We start from the raw sequence: 24,907 nt of genomic DNA on the forward strand, positions 1-24,907 counted from the left end.
AGGGGTCCCAGTGATTGTGTCAAGAGAAATTTTACAAGTCAAACTGTGTTCTCTCTGAAAATACATTAGTTATTAAATAATTTAGTATATAAGATATATATATATGATCAGCAGGTGTTAAATAAAGACATATTACACGTTGAAAGTAGAAGTGATGTAACATTGTTTTACTTCCGCTGTGTGATGAGACACCTAGCTAACAGGTGGGAAACCTCACTTTCGTCATTCGCTGCGTTCGCCGATAGTAATACGGAGTCATTTCAGTGCTTATTGAGCTTCAAGAAATTGTTCGCGCCCGCTTAGCTGGTGCCTCTGTGACTGAAGTTTATTTTTTTGCTGGAACTGAAGTTTCAATTTATTTGCAGTGTCATGAGGTACAGGATCAAATGTTGTGACAACATATACAGTTTGATGAACACAAGGACTGTTCTGTGCCAACGGTAAAGCTTGGTGGCAGCACAATCATGGTTTGGGCAATCATATCTTGGTATTCTGCTGGCCCCATCATCACCATGAAATGTAGAGTCATTGCCTGTGACTATATAGAAATTTGGACTGGCCATGTGCATCCCATGGTGCAGACATTGTTTCCCAAAGACAGTGCCATTTAGCGAGACAATAATGATCCGATTCACACAGCTGGTGTTGTCAAATCGTGGTTTAATGTGCATGCAGACGAAGTCTTGCAGCTTACCTCGGCGCCCCAGTTGCCAAACCTCAATATTCTAGAGCCACTATGGTCAATTTTGGATAACAAGGTTCGGGCTTGTTTTCCTCCTCTGTCATCTCTGCAAGACTTGGAACGATTTTTGCATGAAGAGTGGCATCAGATTCTGTTTTCCACCATCCAAGACTTATATTTGTCAATTCCCAGGAACAATTGAGTACAGTCTGCGATACTTTTTTAATTTGCACTAACATATAATTTTTCAGGACAAGCTTTCGAGGCGTACCCCCTTCTTCAAGATCCAAGCACTACTAATTTTGGCAGAATATTGAAATAAGACAAGATCCTGTGCAACATTTTTTGCATTGGATGAGGTACACAACATTAATGGAGGTGCAGTTGCATGGTCCTGTGATATTGAACGTCCCTTTTGAGTGTGTGATGCTTTTTGATAGATTGATTTGGTTGCACAGTTTACAGCATTTTTTATTGCAGGGTTTTATTCACACAGCTGGTGTTGTCAAATCGTGGTTTAATGTGCATGCAGATGAAGTCTTGTTGCTTCCCTCGGCGCCCCAGTTGCCAAACCTCAATATTCTAGAGGCCCCCTACAATATTCTATGGACACATTTTGTCAGAATGTTGAAATAAGACAATCTCTGAGGGGGGAAAAAAAAACAAATGTACACAGTTATTGTAATTAAAGTAGCATAGGTAGTGAGATAAGACAGAGAAGGAGCTATAGACTTGAGGGGGTTTAAAAACTGTTGGATAGTGATTTAGAAAACCCAGGTCTATATTTAGTCCATTATCTTTGGTGTCAAATAAAACTATCATTGATTATGAGAAATGATGTCCCACATGTGTGCAGAAACTGGCTTCCTTATGCTCCTTGATGGTATACCTGTACAAGTGCATCGTTGTTTGTAACTTCGGTCCTTTTTCGCCAGCACTAGATCCTGTGTGACATTTTTTGCATTGGATGAGGTACACAACATTAATGGAGGTGCAGTTGCATGGTCCTGTGATATTGAACGTCCCTTTTGAGTGTGTGACACTTTTTGATAGATTGATTTGGTTGCACAGTTTACAGCGTTTGTTATTGCAGGGTTTCCTTCTATTATATGTGACTTCATGATCAGAATGAAGTTTTCTGTTGATTCTACTAGAAAAAATATCTTGATAAAAGTAGAAAAAAAAAAGGAAGCAGCTTGTTTCTCTCAGAGAAAAAAAGATGACTGTTCTCATAGAACACTAGCAAAATCAGAGGCATGCTGGGAGTAGGATGGCCTATACTGGCCTGGCTTTATAGCTTTGTTTTGTAAGTGTCTAATCCCCTGAAGGCACCAGCAAATTCCAGTGTACCTCATCGTGTGTCCCGTACATTTACAATTAAGAAATTCTGCATATTTTAATTTATTTTTTTTTTTTTTGGTGTTTTTAGTATTTACTAGCTACAGAGCCACTGGAGCATATTTTGCAGGTTTTGGATTGGCCCGTACTCGGCATTGCTTTGGCGGCCATACCTGGACCTTTCTGTGAGGAATATGAGGGGCTGGCCTGTATTGTGTCATTGAGCACTGGACTTTAGGTGCTCGCTTAGGTTCCTATGGTGAAAAATGTTGAGTCAGCCGCAGAGTGTTCTACAGGACCAGGGCTATGTTACACCTCCTAGTGGAAGCCTGTCCCTGAAGAACCCATCAGTGGTATGCCTGCCAGACAAGTGTTTTCTGTGTTTTATGTGCTTGAGGCCCTACAAGGGCTTCTGTCACACATCCACAACCATTGTGAGCAAATGGACTTTTCGCTCACTTTGTAGGACCAGCCACCCTTAGGAAGTGTGTTCCCTCTCCACCTTCGGGTGTTATGCTGTGAGTTGCAACACTTTGCATTGTGTTGCAGACACTCCACTGGAGCAGCATGACAGACGTTTCATTTTGGTGCATGTGCCTACTGAGGGCTGCATTGCACCTTTTTGGCACCACAATACTTTTTAAATTTGCATGGGTGTTTCTGCCTACAATGACTGGGTCACAGAAGGCATTAACATTTCCTGCTCCAGCAGTGTTCTTGCGAGTACCCCTTGTGGGAACCCTCACATTATATATTCCGCGTGGTGGATCATAGGTGCAGAATTCATCCCTGAACTCCCTGAAGCTGAAGGTACTTTGGCACAGTCAGAGGAGGATGAGGAGGATTATCCCTTATCCTTATTTGAAGACTTGATACACGAGGAGTTGCAGTTTGCATACATTACTTCAAAGTTTAGAGATACCATCTCAGCCCTTTTTAACTCACATGCTTAGACTATTCAAGACCATTCCTATGGCATCCGGTCCTGTTTGGTGATTTGCCTAACTTGCTGAAGTCTTTACTCCTCCTAAGCATTTTGTCCAGCAGTACTCTGTGGAGAAGGGGTTCCTGAGAAATTGATCAGTCATTACCCAACCTAAAGCAGGACTTCAACCTAAGCAGGAAGTCCAGCTTTTAACACAACCCCCAATTTTGTATTGGGATTTGTATTTTGGGGGGGGGCAGCAGGCTTGGTGATACCACCAGAAGTCCCCTCCCCCCGCCCGCAATTTCTTGAGACACTCCACAGGTCCCAAGAGGCTGCGGGGCCATCCACAAAGCACAGTGCGATTAGCGCATGCGCAGTGGGGAGCTGGCTGTGATGTTGCAAGGAGTCACAGCTGGCTTCCCAGAGCAGACATGCTGGTGCCAGGGGCCCAAAGACTAAGACTTCCTAGAGCGCTGATCAGCACACTGGAAGTTCCTTGAGAACTACAAGCCGCAAAGGCTTATGGTACTTTCAGTTCAATAATTCACAGAACTCTGGCCTGCTGTCACAGGGAGAGGTAATTGTGGGGGGGGGGGGGCAGGCAGATGCTGAACATGTTACTGTACATGTTATACCCTAAATATGGGTGTAACATGTTTACACAGGTGAACTTATACTTTAAGTACAGCAGCACTCCACTACCCCTAGTAGTTGTTTCTTTCCTGCTATTGTTAGACAATAAACAATGATAATGGCTACCTGTTGAAACCACTACTTGGAACACACACTTACTTGAGGACTATGTATGTTGCACTTTTGTTTTTTTTACCTACTGTATATTTATGTTGTATATAAGATGTGGTGGTGATCATGTAAATGTCTGTTTTTGAGAGCTTTTAATTACGTTTTTTATATTATAATAAAACCCCTTCAAAATCAGTACTGCTGTACCCTCTCTTTTAGTAATCCAAAGTCAGTATTTCCACACAAACAAAATTGTTGGTCTATACAGCTTGCTGACTGAACTGCTTGTAATGAACTTGCACTGCAATCCAAATACAGTAAAATCCCAATGAGCCAATAAGTCGTTGCCTGTGTGACATGGCAACTTCCTTTTGACTGTCCAGTGGCAGGGTCTTCTCAGGAAGAGACGTCTGCAGGGGTGACATCAGCACAAGGGGTCTCTCAGGGACCAGCCACATTGGCACACCACAGAACTGAATTAGTAGTTCCCAACACTCAGAAACCGCACCGGTGAGGGACCCAGGCAACAGACTTGGGTGAATGTATATTTTTCATGAATTGAGAAGTCGAAAAGGGGTAAACATCAATTTGGAAACTGGATTTAGGTATATTACAATGAAAAGTGTTTTTCTGATCCTATCATTTGTGCTAGTGAGAGAGTCTGTGGGTTGCTACATGAAGCAGACTTTAGCTTATCTTTAACAAATGACTATTTGCATATTTAAGTAGATCATTGCTGTGAGGTTTGGGCTGCCTTGCCTCATACCATATTTATCTATTTATTTTACTTATATTGTAGCTGGGTTGAGCAAAGAACATGGTTAGAGTTTCTTGAGACACTCCACAGGTCCCAAGAGTCTGCGGGACAATTCACAAAGCACAGTGCGATTAGCGGATGCGCAGTAAGGTGCTGGCTGCAAAGCTGCAAGGAGTCACAGCTGGCTTCCCAGAGTGAACATGCCGTGAATTTCGGGCTGCCTTGCCTCCTACCATATGCCTCTATTTATTTTACTTATACTGTAGCTGGGATGAGCAAAAAACAGGTTCAGAGTTTCCTTTTACTAGAGGTACTGGGAAATTTAAAAAAATCTAAAAGCTAAAACATAGCTAAAATATTTTTGAGTACGTTTAACCTTTGATATTTGACTTACAAATGTTCCTGCATATTACTTAATATTTTTTGTATAAAACAACATTTGCATGTATAATTTTTTCACTTATGTGTACATATCTGTTTTTCAGTATCTCGACATTGGCGCAAAACATGTGAGAATATATAAAAATGAAACTTTGATGTTTGATGGGTTCTTAGAAAAAGGATGCGGAAATAAAGTATTTGATTACAGCAACACTATTGATTTATTTACTGGACAAGTGAAGTCTGTCTCCCCACCTCCTCTGTGTACGTCCAGCGACCAGATGGATGTAGAAAATGAAATCAACAGCTCATGCAGCAATAATGACCATATGCCACAATTCTCATCATTTGGAAAGTTAAGCCCTTTGCTTCAAGCCCCTACATCAGAAAGTTACTCAGTGTTAAAAGAACATAAGCATCTGTTACAGTGTAGGCTAGACGATTTAAGTACAACACAAGAGGAAGAAAGTAATGAGACTGGAGACGTTGACGGGAAAAGACAGAATACATTCAGAGAGGAGTATAGACATATAAATGAATCTAAAAAAATGCCAGACAACTCAATGTCTCCATCAGGTCATGAAGATTTAGTCATGAAAAAACAAATGGAAAAAAATACTGGACAAATGGTAGAAGGATCATCAAATAAAACTCCACAGTGGCTTTCTTCTTTAAGTAACTTTCAACAGAATTTTCATGATCAAAATTCTTTGAAGCTGGATTTGGGATTAACTGGTATTCAGCCTACTAGAAGGGATACCTGCAAAAATGATGACAATATTGTTATAAATGATTTTGTTCGAAGTCCCATTACACATAGGAGGCAACTGGATAGAAATGAAAATAGAAGAAACCTGTCTTCTTTATCATCTAGAAATATTGGTAATGAATTAGAAACCAGGAGCACCAAATCTATTTCTGAATCAGAACATCCAGTCAGTGCCAGAAGAAGAAAATCACATGTCAATGATAGAAGATTGGACACTGATCAATGCAGTGATGTGATCCTGCCAACAAAAAGTAAGTCTGAAATTTCAAACATCATTGATTATAACTGAACTCATTTTTGCTACTACAATCACCAATAAATATCATTGTAAATTACATAATGGGGGAGATTTACTAAAACTGGAGTGTGCAAAATCTGGTGTGGGTCTGAATAGAAACCAATCGGCTTCCAGGTTTTGTTGTCAAAGCCTAATTTGAGTAAGCTGAAGTTAGAAGCTGATGGGCTACCATGCACATCTGAACCAGATGTAGCACATTAGAGTCTTAGTAAATCTTCCCTAATGCCTCACAGCTATTTTCTCTCTTTACCTGTTGTCTTTGTCAGTATCTAGCAGTTGCAACAAATGCCTTGCTACTAATAAGCTTTCTGAGTTTAGGCGTTGGGTTGGATTGTGTTGCAATTGGTAGGCAACCAACCCCATGAACACTACCCATTCAAATGAATAGGGAAGCAACGCAGACGACCCACAAATGCATGCAATGCACATGGATGTGGCACATTTGTTCAGAAAAAATAGGCTTAAAACAGGCGGTGCCCAAGGTGGCTGAATAGATAGTTTCCATATCCATGTTTAAATATTTGATACATACAGTTGTCCCCAGTCCTTGCAGATTACATTACTTTGAATATGGAAATTCTTTAGACAAAAATAAAAAAGAATTGTAATACCTGGTGTAAATTACCCTTAACAGTAGTGGGAAATTTTGGTTAAAATTATTTGGATGCCCCAGTTGCTTTTACATTCTTGGTGATTCCCCCGTCTGCATAATGCAGCAAGTGTTTAAAATGGTGGATTCACTTTTCAAGGATCTTATTTGAAAGCAAAAGAAACCCAGAATCAGATTAGCTTTCTTACAGCTACCAAAAGATGGTGGTGGATTTGGCAGTTCCTAATATTAGGCTGTATTTTCTAACACCCCATGTTTAAAAAAATCACAGGATAGAAGACAAACTTTCAAGACCCCATTCAGCAACTGTTATCTTCTCTTTTGCCCCATGACTGGCTAATGTTCCTTTTAGAGGCAGAACATTTCCATGCCAAATTGCAATATCTCACATTTACACTTATTCATAAAGTATGGAAATCCACCCGAAAGATCACTGAACCTTCTGGATATACACAATATGCCCCAATTTGGAACAACCTGTCCTTTTTTGAACTTTCTAAATTAACCAGCCTTAAAGGATAAGTTCACCTTTTGGCCAAAAATAATAAATGCACATTTTTTTTTTAATTTCAATATTTCTTTATTAAGATATTTTGTTAAGAACAGGACAATGATTCAAAACAGAGAAACAATAAAAGAAGAATAAAAAAAGAATTAGCAAGGGCCTACCAAATCGTAAACAAGAAACTCTTGCGATTAACAATAAATGCACAAACGTGTCTTATAAGGAGCATTAGCGTATATGATGCACAGAGATATATTAAGTTGGATTATTATGTATTTGAGTGTACCAGGTGGATCAGGAGGGACCATTGAGTTTCTGAAATATGCAGGTGACCTTCACTGGATGCCAGCATATGCTCATACGCAAAATGGGTATGTGTCATGGTACTAAAATTGATTCTTGATCGAGTATCGGGGGTTTTCCAATGGCACACTAGTATTAGTCTGGCAGCCATTAATATGTGTGTGAGTAGGTATTGGAAATTGTGTGGAACAGTGTCAATGCCAATGTTAAGTAGAGCCAGTTCAGGTGAAAGAGCTATCCTTCCAGCATAAATGTGAAATGGTAGAGTCTATTTTGTGTAAAAAGTTACGTGTGACATGCCAACGTAGATTAATCTTGTAGGTAAGTTCCCATAGATTTGTAGAGTGGGGTGGCCTTATAGGGAGCCCATAGCGCTACCTGCCACAGGAAGGTGATAAAAGAGCATCCAATCTCTTCCCATTTTTTAGAAGGAGCTAGTTTACACAAGATTGTCCTGTAATAAATTGTAAAAGAGCGTAATGCCCTTTGTAGTGACCTTAATGTCAGATAAGTAACTCCAAGCTAGATTATACATTACTTTATGAAGGTGCGGGTTAAGGAATAAACAGTCATTTGCAAGTACCTATAGTACTCCGACACAGGGAGGTCATAGCTGGACTGTAGTATAGAGAAAGGTTTGAGTATATTTTGGGCGTACGGGTCAGATATTTGTGAAATACCTTTTGGCTAACCATGTGCATAGAGAGAGGTCAGGAATGAGAAGCTGGAGTATTGTGACTGGAAGAGGAAGTTTAACTGGGAATGGACATAAGGGTGCTTTCTGTAAAAAATAAGCGAAAGCCAGTACCAAAGCAATTATTGTTGGAGATGTAAGCTTGTCTCTCATTTTTTTCCGTGCTACACCAAGTATCCAGTTATCTGCAATATCTCTCCAAACGCTAGTTATTTCAGGGGAAAACCAGGGTTTGAGCTGTGCCAAGATAGTGGCATTATAATCATCTTGAAGTCGATGTACCCTGTGCCTCCTACTATGCTATGTTTTATAAATTTGCTGTCAGAGTTTCCAGCTTTCTTACTTTGCCATATATAACGACTTAGTAACGATTTGTAGGGATGGCAAGTGCGATGCAGGCACAGGAATAGGCAGTGATTTAAGTAGATATAGTTGAGGTAATTTAAGCATCTTAAATGCCGCTTACCCTCTGGACCAAGTAAGGGTTAGTTTGGAGAGGTGTTCAAGATCTTTTTGTAGAGTAAGTGAAAAGGGGGAATAATTAGCTTGAAATAAAGAGGACACTGTTTTGGTTAATTTGATACCCAGGTAGCTTATAGTGTCCTTGGCCCAGACAAGGGGATATTTCGCTGCTTGTGAAAGTTGTTGAGTGGGATGTAGCCCTAGATTGAGAATAAATGATTAGGTGTAATTTACCTTATAATAAGAAACAGAGCTGAAAGTAGACATGCTGTACCGAAGCCAGGGAGGAAGCCGGGTTGGTTAACATCAGTATCACATCGTCCACAAATAAATTAATTTTATGTTCCCTTGAGCCAATACAAAAGACTGCATTCTCCGCCAGGGACTCCATGAGGAGAATGAAAATAAGGGGGGAGAGGGGACATCCCTGTCTAGTACTATTCGTGATACTGAACAATTTGGATAACATAGCTCTGCAATAAGTCTGAGCAGATGGACGTGAATAGAGGGCCATTATTGCAGAGAATATGTGGCCTTGCAAACCAAATTTTTGCAGGATCAGGGCTAAGTATGTCCAATTCACTCTACTGAACGCATTCTCTGCATCCAGAGAGAGGAGCCTAGAAGGCATTCTTTGATGCTCTGCATGATGAATTATGTGGCAACTGAGGTTTGTCATCCTTGATGAATCCTGATTGATCGGGGTGAATTTGTTCGCTTTGGAAATTGCTATGGCAGTAAACAGGGAGTTGAGATTATCCAGTTTGGTTTCAGTTAGGCTTGGCAGATTCACATTTATGTAAAAAGGTTTGGATAGTAGCCGATGTGGGTTGTAATAGCGAAGGGTCATCTTTTAAATTGTATAACATGCTATAGTACAAGCTAAAAGCATTGGCTATATCCTGTGGATTGAGGAGCTTCTGCTTGGTAGTAGGATGGTACAAGAAGGGAATGTGCAATTTAGCACGGTAACCTTTAACTTGTTGGGCCACAAGTTTACATTGTTGCCGGAAACATAAAAGGACATTTTTAAAACACGTGTGCGACATTTACATTTTTTCCAATAACAAGGATCACAGTTCTAATCTAAGATGGCCTACTTTGGACTTAAGGGCAGGGTTGGCTTGTTGTTTATTTAAGGAATCAGTAGTTTGGATTTCAGTGATTAAGCTATTGATGTGCTGCATCCTCTGCTTCCTATCTCTGGATCCTAATTTTATAAATAAACCGCGCATAAAAACCCAAAACATCATTGGGTCAGATACAGAGTTTATATTTAACTGAAAGAAGTCCTCCAACTGCTTTCTAAGTTCTTCTGTGTACAGCGTGGCTTGCAGGAGGTGGGTATTCAGACACCACATAAAAGTCGGGTAAGAACCAGGAGTGTCCTCAATGGAAATACACACAAGTGCATGATTGCACTGGTAATTGGTAGTGGAGGAGGAAATTTTTTGTAAGAGTCATTGGTCCGTGAGGAAGATATCTATATTGGAATAGGAGTTGTGGCATGCAGAAAAGAAGGTATAGACACTCTCTCCCGCATGCTGACATATCCACACGTCATACAGTTGGAGATCTTGTAGGAGGGAACCTAAGGTGGGCTTGCCTCTTTTAGGTGGAGTTGAGGAGTCCAGGAGTGGATCTGAGATGATGTTAAAGTCCCCAGACCAGATGAGAGAACCTTGTTGAACAGTGCTGATTTTCTTCCACAGTCTCTGCAAAAAACGCACTTAGTGTGTGTTAGGGACATATACTAATACTAAGGTGTATCATGAGTTGTTGAGGGTACATGAGAGAATGATATAACAACCTTCTGGGTCTATAATACTGTCATGGAGTTGATATGAAACGATTGCCATGAGTAAACCCTTTTTTTTTCACGTATGTGCTTGTTGTAAACACGAGGGAAGTCTTTGTTGGTGCATGAGGGTTGGTATGCCTCATGAAAGTGCGTCTCTTGTGTACACAAAACATCACAGCTCGAGTCCTTTGCTAGCTTCCATAAGGAAGATCTCTTGACCGGATTGTTAAGTCCTTTAGCATTTAGGGACACTATTATAATAGTCACGGTGGCTGTACCAAGAACTGAAAGGAAAAGAGATTGGAATATTCAGAGAGGGTCCCAGAGGGGTAGGATGCAGGATCTGATAGCTGTGGTATACTGTAGTTAGTATTGGCACTGGATGTTCCTAGAGAAGGACACTGCAATAGGTATGAGCAACCTGAAATTTGGACATGTGGTTGGTAAGAACAAGCTTTAAAAACAAAAATAAAGAATTCAATAAAAACAAAACACTGCAGAACTAGAAAAGGGCCTAGTGCCCAGAACAGACTTCCTAAGGAATATGCACTTGTTGTGCCAAGGAAGTAAGGTAGGGGTTGAAGAGTTCCCAAGAGACCGAAGGTCCGTTGGACATTGGACTGGGTATTACATTAGCAAGGTATAGGCTTAGCAAGGTCTAGGCCTGTGGGTGCGCTGGGGAAGCTTCTGATTCATGAATGTTTCTCCTGGTCCTTGTCTTTCCTGTATATTGGTAGGAGATTTATTAATAATACTTCAGGAGTGGAGAAGTCTGAGACCTTCTTGTAGAGAAGACACAGCATGTTTGTTGCCGTTGTAGGTGACCAATAGTTTAGCAGGGTTAGACCATTGATATTGTATGCTGTGGTTCCTCAGAGCTTTAGTGGTGGTGTTGAGTTGTCTGAGGCGTTGGAGAGTGTGTTGTGATAAGTCTGCGAATAGCTGTAGATGTGAGTAAGGGTCAGGTAGCGTACCTAGGGTTCTCGCATTTTGCATTGGTCTTTGACATGAAGGAAATGGATGTGCAGGATCGCATCTCTAGGAGCCGAATCAGGTAAAAATGATGGTCTGGGAAGTCTGTGGATTCGATCAATGATGAGCTCAATGCTCTAAGCTGCGATAGTAGAGCTTTAATCATGTTGCGGACATAGTGGGATAATTCATTCGTTTGTACTGATCCCTCTTATTTTTATACTGTTGTGGCGAGACCTGTCTTCTAGGTCCACTAGCTTGTCTTTAATCCAATTACGTTCTCCCACATTGTCTTCACGGTCTCCCATTTTGGATTCAATATGAATAACCCTATCCCCCAGTGATGTGATAGCAGAATTAAACTGGTGCATGATGGAGAACATGTTCGACTGTAATGAACTCCTAAGAGACATCAGCATGTCCTTGAGAGTGATGTCCATAACTGGTTGATTCATGGTGGGAAAAGCAGCTATGACATCAGACTAAGCACCCTGACCCCCCATAGGGATATAATGGTGGCTAACCTTGTAGCTGTCTGCAGGGGAAGAATCCATCCGTATACAGCTTTTGCAGGGCTGCTCGTGACTGGAGTGTCAGGAGATATTAGAGGAGAGCTATCTGCCTGAGCAGTTTCCATATCTACTTCTAAAGCCGCCATTTCCTCAATATGCTGTGATGGTGGGATAACAGCAGTACCAGCTTCTAAAGCCGCGGCGCCATCTTGCCTGCGCCGGTCATCAGGCTGGATGAGGAATGCTGTGATTTTCTTTGGCTGTCTCTGTTCTTTCCTCTTGGGAGACATGCCACCGCTGTGTGGGAGAGGATCGAGTGTTGGAGAGTAATGTCGGGGTGCCTTGGTGTGCTAACAGACGCTGGATGTCCTGGTCCAATGTACAGAGCCCCTGAGCTAAGCGTCCATATTGCTTGCTCGCCAGCCACACCCCCCAAATGCGCAGTGCATTTGCAGGTAAAAGAATGTGCATTTATTATATTTGTACAAAGGCACCTGGAAAACATTGCACCAGTGATCAATAGTTTGCTGATGCCATGCAGGTCTCCTGCAAACCTATCAGAATATCTGCTTGCCGTACGGGATGTACAGTCAAGCAGATATACTGACAGGAAGCTTCAATGAACTACCATGATGCTCCACAGTGCTGTGGTAGTTCATTGAAAACTACAAGCCGACAGCCGCCGCTAATGCTGTCGGTACTTGTAGACACCAATTCACAGAACTCTGAGGTGGCCGTGTGGATGAAGCCCTGCTGTTTTCAAATCTGACAGATAGTACGAGGAAACTATCTGCCAGAGGGAGCGGAGGCGGCAGGCACAACTACAGCTATGGGAACACGTGTGGAACATGTAGCATGTTCCAAAGGTGAACTTATCCTTTAACAGCTGGAAAAAGTGGGGATTATTTTTATTCACCAATTACTCTCAAATAATACTCTTCTCACCTTTCATTCAATATCAGAGCAATTCCACTTACCTATACGTTCGTTTTTTTTAAACTCCATACAAATGCAGATCCATACTATTTCTTTGCTTTAAAACCCTTCCAGTATACTTAACATGGTGACCTTGTCTAAAAGGGGATTGATAAGGGATCTTAAAGCCAGCCAGGCCGAAATTCGAACCATTAGCAGGGACAACCGAGATTCGAACCATCTATGGGCAGGCTGATTGTACCCACATCTATTGTACGACTTGGGTTCAACCAGCCTGTCGTATTTTTAATGTCATTAATGCCAGTGGCTATTGCTGCTGGCAATATTCACTATTCTCTCCTGGAAAGGACGGCTTAGCCCCCTAGAGCTTTATTTTGGTGGTATTTAATCACCTCTGGGTTTATTTTTTCTTAAACCAAAAACTACTGAAAAGTTTTTTTCTTTTTGTTATAAAATTTGGTAAATAAGTGATTTTTCTCCTTCACTGATGTGCGCTAATGAGGCTGCAGTAATGGGCACTGATAGGCTGCACAGATGGACACTGATAAGTGGCACTGGTGGGCACTGATGAGGAGGCACTAGTAAGTGGCACTAATGGGCATTGACAGGCATCACTGATGGGCACTGAAAGGCAGCACTCATATATGGCACTGATAGGCGGCACTGACTGGCATTGATAGGCAGCACGGATGGGCACTGATAGGCGGCACTGATGTACACTGATTGGCACTGATAGGTGACACTGATTGGCAGCCCTGATAGGGATTAAAATATTTACCAAGTAATTATAGACCTGTTAGTTTAACATCTATAGCTGGGAATATACTGGAGAGTTTAATAAAAGACCACATAGATTAGTTCTTTTTATGAGGGGGTGAGCAAAACCTTGGACAGAAGGGTGGCGGTGGATGTGGTATACTTGGATTTTGCTAAAGCGTTTGACACAGTTCCCCACACACGGCTAATGTGTAAGGTCTACGGGCTTGGAAAAATCTGTATGTAAATGGTTAGAAAACTGGCTAAAAGATCGTATTCAGACAGTAGTGGTTAATGATTCATACTCTGAATGGTCTAGGGTTGTCAGTGGTGTACCCCAAGGTTCAGTGTTGGAACCCTTACTTTTTAATATAATTATAAACTATATAGGGTCTGGGATTAAAAATACCGTTTCAGTCTTTGCAGATGACACCAAGCTGTGCAGTGGAATAACGTCCTTACAGGATGTCTTCAATTTACAAGCTGACCTCAATGCACTGTTTAATTAGGCAACAATGTGGCAAATGAGATTTAATGTTGATAAATGTAAGGTTATGCACTTGGGGGCTAAGAATATGCATGCATCATACATACTAGGGGGAGTACAACTGGGGGAATCAATGGTGGAGAAGGATCTGGGAGTTCTGGTAGATCATAAGCTTAATAATGGCATGCAATGCCAAGCTTCGGCTTCTAAATCGAGCAAAATCCTCTCTTGTATTAGTTATAGACTCCAGAGAGAGATATATCATTTTACCCCTGTACAAATCATTAGTAAGACCTCATCTGGAATAGGTAGTTCAGTTTTGGGCATCAATTCACAAAAAGAACATTGGGAAACTGGAGAAAGTACAGAGGAAGGCAACCAAACTAATAAGAGGCATGGAGGAGCTCAGCTATGAGGAAAGATTAGAGTAACTCAATTTATTCTGTCTTGAGAAGAGGAGATTAAGGGGGGATATGACCAACATGTATAAATACATCAGTGGTTCATATAGCCAACTCAGTGTAGAGTTATTCACCCCTAGGTCATCACAGAGGACAAGGGGCACTCTTTACATCTGGAGGAAAAGAAATTTAATCTCCAAATATGGAAAGGTTTCTTCACAGTAAGAGCTGTGAAAATGTGGAATAGACTCCCTCAAGAGTTGGTTCTGGCCAGCTCAGTGCTCTAAAAAAGACCTGGATTCTTTCCTAGATACACAGAATATAATTGGATACTAACATTTATAGGTAAAGTTGATCCACGGTATACTGTATATGATTGCCTTTCAGGGGATCAGGAAGGAATTTTTTCCCCTGCAGGAGCAAATTGGATCATGCTTTGCTGGGTTTTTTGCCTTCCTCTGGATCAACTGTGGGTATAGGATTATAACTTTTTTTTTTATATGGTTGAGCTGGATGGACTTTTGTCTTTTTTCAGCCAGACTAACTATGTGACTGTGTAAGTATAAAAAAATGTAGCAGCCAGTACAGTAGAACACACGAACACACCTCCTCCAGCAAGGATCACAGATTCAATCAGGTCTAGCCACCATTAGCAAGGTACCGTAAGTATGGTAGGCTTGAGAACTGGAAAATGCCATCCAATAAAACCAAGTCTTCCGCTGCTGTTCCTTCACTGCAAGGCCGCAGTAAGTTCCTCCATCAATTGGGTCTCCCAATTACAGCAAACCATTGGTACCCCAAAAACTCACATGATTGTTAATACTTCATAAAATTGATCATACTCCGCAAAAATGATTTTTATGAGGTAGGTTAGTGTCTCCTAAATGTTCTTGATGTATTTGAGATACTGGTGCTTTGATTCATATTCTGTTGAGATGTCCTAGGTTGTTTAGGTATTTGAAGTACATTTTTCAAATTATTAACAGTTTATGATCCCTTTCTTTGCCTATGGACCCTAAAATTGCCCTTTTGAGTATCATCTCGGAGATATATTGACCCAAACTCTCAAAATATTAGTTCTAAGACTACTTTTTATAACTTTTGAAATTATTGGCAGAAAAATGGTTGTTTCCCATTCCTCCAACATTCTTGCAGTAGAAAAATGCAGCCAACAATATTCTTGAAAGGAAGAGATTGACCTATCAACATAGGGGATGTCTTAAAAAGTTAAAAAAATTGTGGTCACTGTGGTTCTCCTTGGGCAATAGAAATGTATCTTTTACTATTTCCACCAGCATATCTCCTTGATATTACATTGTAGATTTTGAAGCATTTTCTGTGATTATATTTTACTCTAGTGCAGTGGTTCTCAACCCTCCTAATGCCACGACCCTTTAATACAGTTCCTCCTGTTGTGGTGACCCCCAACCATAAAATTATTTACTCAGTAATTATAATTCATGAAGTGTCGTTTTACCTCCAATACTGCTGCTTTCAACACAGTAGCTGCTTTTAACAGAGTAGCTGCTTTCAACACAGCAGCTGCTTTCTACACAGTAGCTGCTCTTTACACATCGGAAATATGTGTTTTCTAATGGTCTCAGGCGACCCCTATGAAAGGGTTGTTCGACCCCCAAAGGGGTCGCGACCCACAGGTTGAGAACCACTGCTCTAGTGTATTGTTACCTATGCAAACTGTTAGCCTACTAAAAACCCAGCATTCTCTGTTTTATTTAATGGCTGTACATTGACTACTGATATTTACTTTACCTGGAAACACTGCACTTTTCTATGGTTTTATACCTGTTTACTGTTGTGACCCGTAACTGTTCTTTATTTGAGCAGAAAAGTTTTACAATAAAAATGATCTGATTTTAAACAGGCAGTGAGGAGGCATCACATCTCCTTCTCACCACCTATCAGTCATCCCTGATAAGCAATCCGAATGCAGATTGCTATTCCGAGGAGTGGCAGGTTTAGACACGTCTAAATGTTAAAGCAGAATTTACCCACAACAATGTTATTTATCATTATACATTCCAAATTAATAATTATGCTACCAAAATTAGTGTGTGCTGTAAATTGCTTCCAGCACTTTTCCTGTTTCTTCTTGCTGGCGGCTGCCATTTTGCTGAAGCCCAGAGCTCCTGAGTAGCAGTAAATCTTCAGGCTGTCAGCAGATCGGCCTCAACATTTTAGGCACAGTGCCAAAAAATAGAGAGCAACTGAGCATGTGCAGAGCAGGGTGAGACAGTGTATTAGTGGATTTTAAACATTGAAGGCACTCATTTGTAATGTTTTAAATAGCTATACCTGTGAAAGGGGCCAGCCTGAACTGATCTAGCAGGACTTAATTTTCTGACTGAAGTTACACTTTAATTTTTTGTTATTTTTTTAATCTAAAGATTTTTAGTTGGAACACGTACAGTATATACAGCATTGAGAGTAGTAATTGCAAGAGAACAATGTCATTTTCATGCTATACAATTTTAAAGTGACTAGTGCTTCCCAAGAAAAATTTAGGACCTCCTGTATAGAAGACTGAGTTCTTACCTCACCAGCAGCCAACACGTCTGAACTTTCTTCCAGCACTGCAGCCATCGGCAATATCTGCAACATTTGTAACCTTTGTCTGTAAGTGTCCAGTACCCGTATCTTTCACTGTATGCTATGGTTCCTTCCTCTGACCCCTACATCACTACAGAGGTAATGTAATGTAGGGGCTGGTGGTTTACATTTTTCCCGGGGAAGCCACAGAGTTGCTTTAACTACTGATTATATACTCTTCCAAAGGTTCATCAGTTACTGTTAAGGGTGATGAATTGCCTTACTAATTAGAATTTTTTTAAGTGAAGGTTATTCTCTTTTTAAAGTAAAAGACTCTCTCCATGAACCAACATCATAAATCTATTGTCCAAGTGATGTGACATTTAAGACTTTATGCAGGTATCTGCAGCTTGAGGTATCTAGTATATATCCATACATTTGAAAAATTTTCTTACACACAGAAAATGACACACTTAACAATGTAATTGCAAATGCTGCTAAATTTAGGTTGAATGGTACAACAATTAGAATATTTTTACAGTCAAAATGTAAGAAAATTATTTTACAGAAGAGATTATTAGGAGTATGTCCAGCTTTTTGTTATGGTTACACAATCTCAAGTAAACCTACTTTAGTTATTTTAGCTGTATACAGTATATTTACTTTGCAGTTTAGGATTTTGAATTGCTCAGTTTGGACAAGTGATCATAGATATTACAATCTATTTGCACAGTCTAGTAAAGACTAACAGCATTTACAGTGGATATAAAAAAAGTCTACACACCCCTGTTAAAATTTCAGGTTTCTGTGATGTAAAAAAATAAGACAAAGATAAAGAATTTCAGAACTTTTTCCACCTTTTTAATGTGACCTATAAACTATACAACTCAATTGAACAACAAACTGAAATTGTTTAGGTGGAGGGCAGTAAAAATAATGTGGTTGCACACCCTTAAACTAATACTTTTGTTGAAGAACCTTTTGATTTTATTAGAGCACTCAGTCTTTTTGGGTATGAGTCTATCAGCATGGCACATCTTGACTTGGCAATATTTGCCCACTCTTCCTTGCAAAAACACTCCAAATCAGTCAGATTGCGAGGGCATCTCTTGTGCACAGCCCTCTTCAGATCACCCCACAGATTTTTGATCAGATTCAGGTCTGGGCTCTGGCTGGGCCATTCCAAAACTTTAATCTTCTTCTGGTGAAGCCATTCCTTTGTTGATTTGGATGTATGCTTTGGGTCGTTGTCTTGCTGAAAGATGAAGTTCCTAGCAGAAGCCTGAAGGTTTTGTGCCATTATTGACTGGTATTTGGAACTGTTCATAATTCCCTCTACCTTGACTAAGGCCCAATTTCCAGCTGAAGAAAAACATCCCCAAAGCATGATGCTTCCACCACCATGCTTCACTGTGGGTATGGTGTTCTTTTGGTGATGTGCAGTGTTTTGCACCAAACATATCTTTTGGAATTATGGCCAAAAAGTTCAACCTTGGTTTCATCAGACCATAACACATTTTCCCACATGCCTTTGGGATACTTCAGATGTGTTTTTGCAAAATTTAGTCGGACGTAGATATTTTTATTTGTTAGCTGGGCTTGGATGTTTTTCTTCGTAAGAAGAGGCTTCTGTCTTGCCACTCTAACCCATAGCCCAGACATATGAAGAATACGAGAGATTGTTGTCACATGTACCACACAGCCAGTACTTGCCAGATATTCCTGCAGATCCTTTAATATTGCTGTAGGCCTCTTGGCAGGTTCCCAGACTAGTTTAATTCTTGTCTTTTCATCAATTTCGGAGGAACATCCAGTTCTTGGTAATGTCACTGTTGCGCCATATTTTCTCCACTTGATGATGACTGTCTTCACTGTGTTCCATGGTATATCTAATGCCTTGAAAATTCTTTTGTACCCTTCTGCTGACTGATACCTTTTAACAATGAGATCCCTCTGATGCTTTGGAAGCTCTCTGCGGACCATGGCTTTTGCTGTAGGATGTGACTAAGAAAATGTCAGGAAAGACCTGCTAGAACAGCTGAACTTTATTTGGGGTTAATCAGAGGCACTTTAAATGATGGCAGGTGTGTACTGACTCCTATTTAACATGATTTTTAATGTGATTGCTTTATTCTGAACTCAGCTACATCCCCAGTTATAAGAGGGTGTGCACACTTATGCATTATGCAACCACAGTATTTTAGTTTTTTTTATGTTTACTACCCCCCTCCCCTCCCCCACATTAAAGGTGGAAAAAATTCTGAAATTATTTCTTTGTCTCTTTTTTTTTTTATATCACAGAAACCTGACATTTTAATAGGAGTGTGTAGACTTTTTATATCCACTGTATGTCTCCTCTTATCAGAGTGCCCGATTATGCCTGCCCTTTCTGCCAACTTCCTCCATTCATAGAAGCCTTACTATTGCTTCTATTAATTAAACATGATCTATGACTGGAGGAAGCAAACTTTTCAATCATCTGCCTGTCCATTCATAGATCACATTTTATTCATAGAAGCTACAGTACAGCTGGTGAAGGTGGGTGGAAAGGGCAGATGTAGCCAGGCAGTCCTGATAAACGCCTTTCACACGCCGCAATAGATGATTTTGACAGCAGGGGAGGGATCAGAGGGGAAGATTTCTACTTAACCAGGAGATCGCAGCGCAATGGAAACCTCACTCTGATAGTAAGTAATGTCCCTTGTGCCTATTTTTTAATATTTGTTTTCAAGTAAACTTAAGCTTTAGGATTTTGTACATTAGTTTCCATTCATTTGACTTGTTTACTACATTTGGCTTGAAATGCAAGTCTGATATGAGCAGTGTTCAGTCAACTAACAGGATAGATCAGCATATTATTTTTGTGAAAATATTGAGGTTGATTTATAAAAGGAGTGTAAAAAGCAAAATTAATTTTTCCCCTAGCTTAGTAAGGTAAAACTAAGTGGGGGAAAAACATTGCAAAGAACACCCAATCATGCATGGAAATTTTTAAAAACAGGATCTTTTTTCAACTGAATTCACCACAGCTTCACCTCTACTAAGCTAAGTGAAAGTTTACTTTGCAAAGTAAAAATTCACTTGATGACAAAGTACATTTTCAGTTGGCTTAGTAACTGAGGTGAAACTAAGTTGACTTCAGTCTTCCGATCATGTGCTAGTTAAAATCCTATTTTTTTTTTGTGGGGGGGGGGGGGGGGGGGGTTATATTTTCTTTGCATTCAAGTAAGTATTTTTTGCAAAGTGAATTTTTTCTTGGTGTCAACTCATTCACTAAGCTAAGTAAAAATTTGCTTTGCAAAGTGAGCACACTTTATTCCTTTAGTAAATCAACAAAATTGGCACTTACAGTTCCATGTTTTTCTTATTATTTTACTTTTAGGTAATCAAGGAAATGTTAACTTCAAGCAGAGTTGTAGCAGGGATCAAGATAACAATAGCCTTATGGAGTCCTGGACTTCGTTAGTGAAATTCAATCAGTCTCAGCGTGGTCGAATCTCAAACATGGAGTTTGAAGGAGATATCTTTGATGAGTTTTTGCAGCAGCAAAAATTTGGAAGGCAACATGTAGCAAAGAGAGATAACCAAGAACTGTTCAATGCAACAGATGTGAATTTGTATGAAAATGACAAAGATGATGGAATTGAGTTTGAAATACCAGTTTTACCGTTTGGTCAACGTTTATGCATTAAAATAGTCACTACCTGGGGAGATAGACATTATGCTGGACTTAATGGAATAGAACTATATTCTTCCACAGGCAACCCTGTTCCTATAACAAAAATTGAAGCTTATCCTCCCAATAAAAATACATTATCTACATTTAGTAAAGACCCTAGAGTTGTGTCAAACCTTATTGATGGTGTTAACAACACACAAGACGATATGCATCTTTGGTTAGCACCATTCACTCTTGGAAAAATTCAGTACATTTACTTAGACTTCGCATCCCCATGTCAAATTGCTATGATCAGAATTTGGAACTACAATAAATCAAGAATTCATTCATTCCGTGGTGTTAAGGACATGGAAATTGTTCTAGATCATACTTTGATTTTTAAAGGAGAAATTGCCAAGGCATCAGGCACACTGTCTGGAGGTATGTACAATGCTTTTTTGATATTTGTTAAAATAATCAGTTATCCATTTAAAGTTGGACTTGGAAAACATTAGGACGTCTGCCCAGCTACAAAAAGACCTTGCCATGAGAGAAGTAGGCCTACCATCGCTGGCCTGCTAAAAATGCTTGTTGCCAGTGTCAGCACTCTTTTGAGTCATGGACCCGAAACTTGCATGTTGTAAAAGAGTGTCAGAATTCCTTATCTCTAATTTTGTTGCAGGGCAGTTTGACAGCCAGGCATCTAGAATTATCAAAAGGAATTGGTCATTCTCCCATGCTGCCCATGCCCCCACTGAGATTTTCCTGTCAGATTTTAAATAACTTCTGTTTCCCCCATAATATAGATTTCTTATTTTATTCTGTACTACACTTTTCACATAGACAGGAATGGAAGAAACTTTTCTCAAAACTCTTGTTCTGTTGAATAGACATGATAGAGTATAAAAAAAGCAATAACAAATGATTGATTGAGCATTATTATTATAGATCTTAAGTCTTGCTTGGATAAGTATTCACCCTTCAAAATTATGCCATTTCCTTGTGGAATAAATTGGAATGTGGGCAACCTGAAAAAGAAGATGCACACTTACCTTTCTTTCTTTTTATGATCAACAGAGATGTACTTTAAAAAGCAGACATTTATTTATTTCAGGTACTTATATAGCGCTGTCAATTTACGCAGCCCTTTACATACATATTGTACATTCGCATCAGTCCCTAACCCTCAAGGGGTGTACAATCTAAAGTCCCTAATGTACATTCATACATACACATACTAGGGCCAATTTAGACAGGAGCCAATTAACCTACCAGCATGTCTTTGGAGTGTGGGAGGAAACCGGAGTACCCGGAGGAAACCCACGCAGGCACAGGGAGAACATGCAAACTCCAGGCAGGTGGTACCGTGGTTGGGATTTGAACCGCGACCTGCCAGGTGGAAGTGCTAACCATTTAGCCACTGTGCTGCCCCAGACAAAAAAAAAAAAATGGAATCCCTACCAGGCATAACCCCTCGTAGCCAGGCATAGCCTGATGGTCATGTCTGTGCAGATTCCATCTGGGAATAGGAGACTGGCTTATCTGGATCTATTCCTACAGCAGTCAGCTAAGAGGAATAATACCCAGACCCCCATATCTGTAACATTGCTGGTTGGCACTGGACCTTGCATAATGTGAGATCTTATGCAACGATCTATTTTCTTGTGAACCAGTATGGTGCTATACAGGTCCATGGTGGTGATCCCCAGTTGTCACCTTGTGGTGACAGCCAACTGTACCCCTTAGGGTAGGGATATGTGCAGTACGGACTAGTGACCACCCCCTGGAAGCTCCTTAAATTATGCTGTCACCGAGTTTGTATGGGGTGGGGAGAACCATGTTCCTAGTTTCTCTAAGTGTAGCTGGAATGCTGCTGTTTGAGCTGGTCCCTGTATAGATCTTGATTGACCTTTCCTAAGAATGACTTTGGAGTGCCATATCCAGACCCTGGCGGACTTGATGTGTGGGGCTAGCTTGGAATATGAGCTTTGGTCCCTGGGTTTTGTATTGTGGAACTTTCCAGATGAGTCTATTGGATAACTTAGCTAGGGAGAACTCTCCAGGTCCAGAGCCATGGCAGTGCCCCAAGTGTAACTCTGGCCCTAATGACTTGCCTTGTGAGTAGGGCCATTCAGGCTGAAGCTCTGGGAACTATCTCACTGTGGACACCTCTGGGTGCCTTTTTCAAAATTCTTGCTACTGCCAGTTTATCACAATAATTACAGGTGGTGATGGAGGGCAGATATTACCCGCTGGGTGCAACTCTGTGCGCTTCATTTTCTTTCTTACTATTCAGCCTAGAGTAAGTACCATCCCACTGCTGCTTCTGCTTGTGAAACATTATATGAATCTTAAACACCATGGTCCAATTCCACTGCCTGCCTAGTGACCTGGTCACCTCTGACTGCTTATCTCTCATAAGTGCAGGCTTTCCAGATTTGCAGGCAGGCCTTGTCTCACATTTTGGGCCTAGATGAATCATCACTGTGGAGAATCAAACATGTCTTCACACAGACACAGGGGACAGCCCCGCTGTTGTGAGTGACCTCAGCCCATACTCCCCTAGTGGTTCTGTGGGTGTTTATACAGAAGGTACTGGAACCTGCAATCTGAAATTCTGTGTTTTAATAGTTTATAGGGTTCATATGATCTGCGTTTAAGTACCTCTACATCTACTCAGATTATTTGGCCACATATGCACTCCAGCCCCATCTCCTGCAGATTCTAGTTCTGGTCCCTGTCGCCATTTCTGATTTGAGATTGAGTCTCAGCAGTCTATTCCTGAAAAGACTGTCTTGGAGGCACCTCTTTCTCTTGCAGTCACCCCAGACTTACTAGGGGTTCTTTCTGACCTTATTAATGCAGTTCGTTCTACCCTGCATCTGGAGAGTCAGCCTGTTGTCCCAGGCCTTGGGTCATTTAGAGATCCTGTGGCTGCAAAGACCTTTCCACTGCATCAGCTATATTAGGCAGTCCTCTGTGTGGAGTGTGTCTGAGCTTTACCGTTTTGAAAGGGAATGTGTTAAACTGTGGTCTGTATCTATTTTAGATGTACCTGTGACTCACTTTAACAGAAACATCATTAAACTGGTTGAAGGTATGCTAACTTTTCAGTATTCCACTGATAGGCCGTGAGAGTCTCATCTTAAACCCCAGTTTGATTTAACTAGTTTTACCTTTCATGCCATGTTGGCTATGACTTTAATCTGCAAGAATAGGTGGATTCCTTCAAAAATGATCTCTTTACTACCAACCTAGGCCCCTGTGGAATTGTTGTAGCAAATGTCAAAACGTCCCTGTGCTTGTAATGTAATGCAAGTTGTAATGGCTTGTTAAAAGCATCTAAATTAGCTTCTAGCATAGATCTGATGTCCATTGAGATGCACAAAGCACTCTGGCTGTGTAGCTGGGATGCTGATGCTGCATCCAATAAGTATCTAATGTATTTGCTTTTTGAGGGACACTTTTTGAATCTGCCCTTGACACCATGATCAGCAATACCATGACTGGTCAGTATGTGCTCCTACCCCAGTTCAAGAGGTCAGAAGAGGGGTTGGGAGCATTCTCACCCTTCTCTCCTCTACTTCCCCAGTGGGTACTTGCAGGCTTTTACAGCTTGACTCCTACTGAATGTGGAAGTCTTAGCTAGAGGTCATTTGATTCCTTTGAACACCTTCCTGCATGAAGGTGCACCCTGACTTCAACAAGTGATGAGACTGATTGATTGTGCATATGGGCAGTCATTGGGGTGGGTCTCCTCTCCAATGCTTAGTTGAAAAGTGTTCTTCTTTTAGCCCAAAGGCTAATCATTTACCTCTAGTGCTGGTCTCTGGAGGATAATACCATGCTCAAGGACTTGGTGCAAAATATGTTAAAGGCCCTTCCTTTTTTTTTTTATTTGAGGGCCCGCCATGATGCCTGCAGTTGCTTCTATGGCAGTCTGTCAGACCATTGTTCTCTAGACTAATTGTATGGCTCATGATTCTGGTTCCATCATAATGTTAATCAGCTGGGCTCCCTTGCAAGAAACTTCTTGAGCACTTACCCTTGGAAGCTGAATGCCTGTTTGTCTCCCTGAGTTGTTACAAAGGGGCTTGCCCCCCAGTCTTAGCTTTTTCTCTGTGTGTAGAGGATTCGAGTTGTAGGTTACCAGGACAATCTTTTTTTAAAGGATCAGTCCTTCTAGCCAACATCCAGAGGACAATGCAGACTTTACCGAGCTTCAATTTGATGCTCAGCGTGAAGAAGTCATCACTAGATCCATTTCATGAATTAGAATACCTGGACCTGCCATTGGACATGGCTCTGTTTGCGATCTTCCTGCCTTGGGACAAACTTTTGTTCCTCCTTTCTCATTCTTGAACCC

At 40.8% G+C, this 24,907-nt stretch overlaps 1 protein-coding gene across 1 annotated transcript in view; it reads left to right on the top strand.

Annotated features, from left to right (window-relative positions):
• Nucleotides 1–24,907, top strand: part of KATNIP (katanin interacting protein) — a 179,715-nt gene that overhangs the window by 94,747 nt on the left and 60,061 nt on the right. The window contains exons 13-14 of the mRNA XM_089691998.1: nt 4,935–5,850; nt 20,266–20,982. Of these exons, the coding sequence (XP_089548124.1) occupies nt 4,935–5,850; nt 20,266–20,982 (1,633 nt within the window). The remainder of the gene's footprint in view (nt 1–4,934; nt 5,851–20,265; nt 20,983–24,907) is intronic.

The sequence above is a fragment of the Staurois parvus genome, unplaced genomic scaffold, assembly GCF_062004578.1.
Source record: "Staurois parvus isolate SC_StPar_1 unplaced genomic scaffold, SC_StPar_1.0 ptg000022l, whole genome shotgun sequence".
In the NCBI taxonomy this organism is placed as follows: domain Eukaryota; kingdom Metazoa; phylum Chordata; class Amphibia; order Anura; family Ranidae; genus Staurois; species Staurois parvus.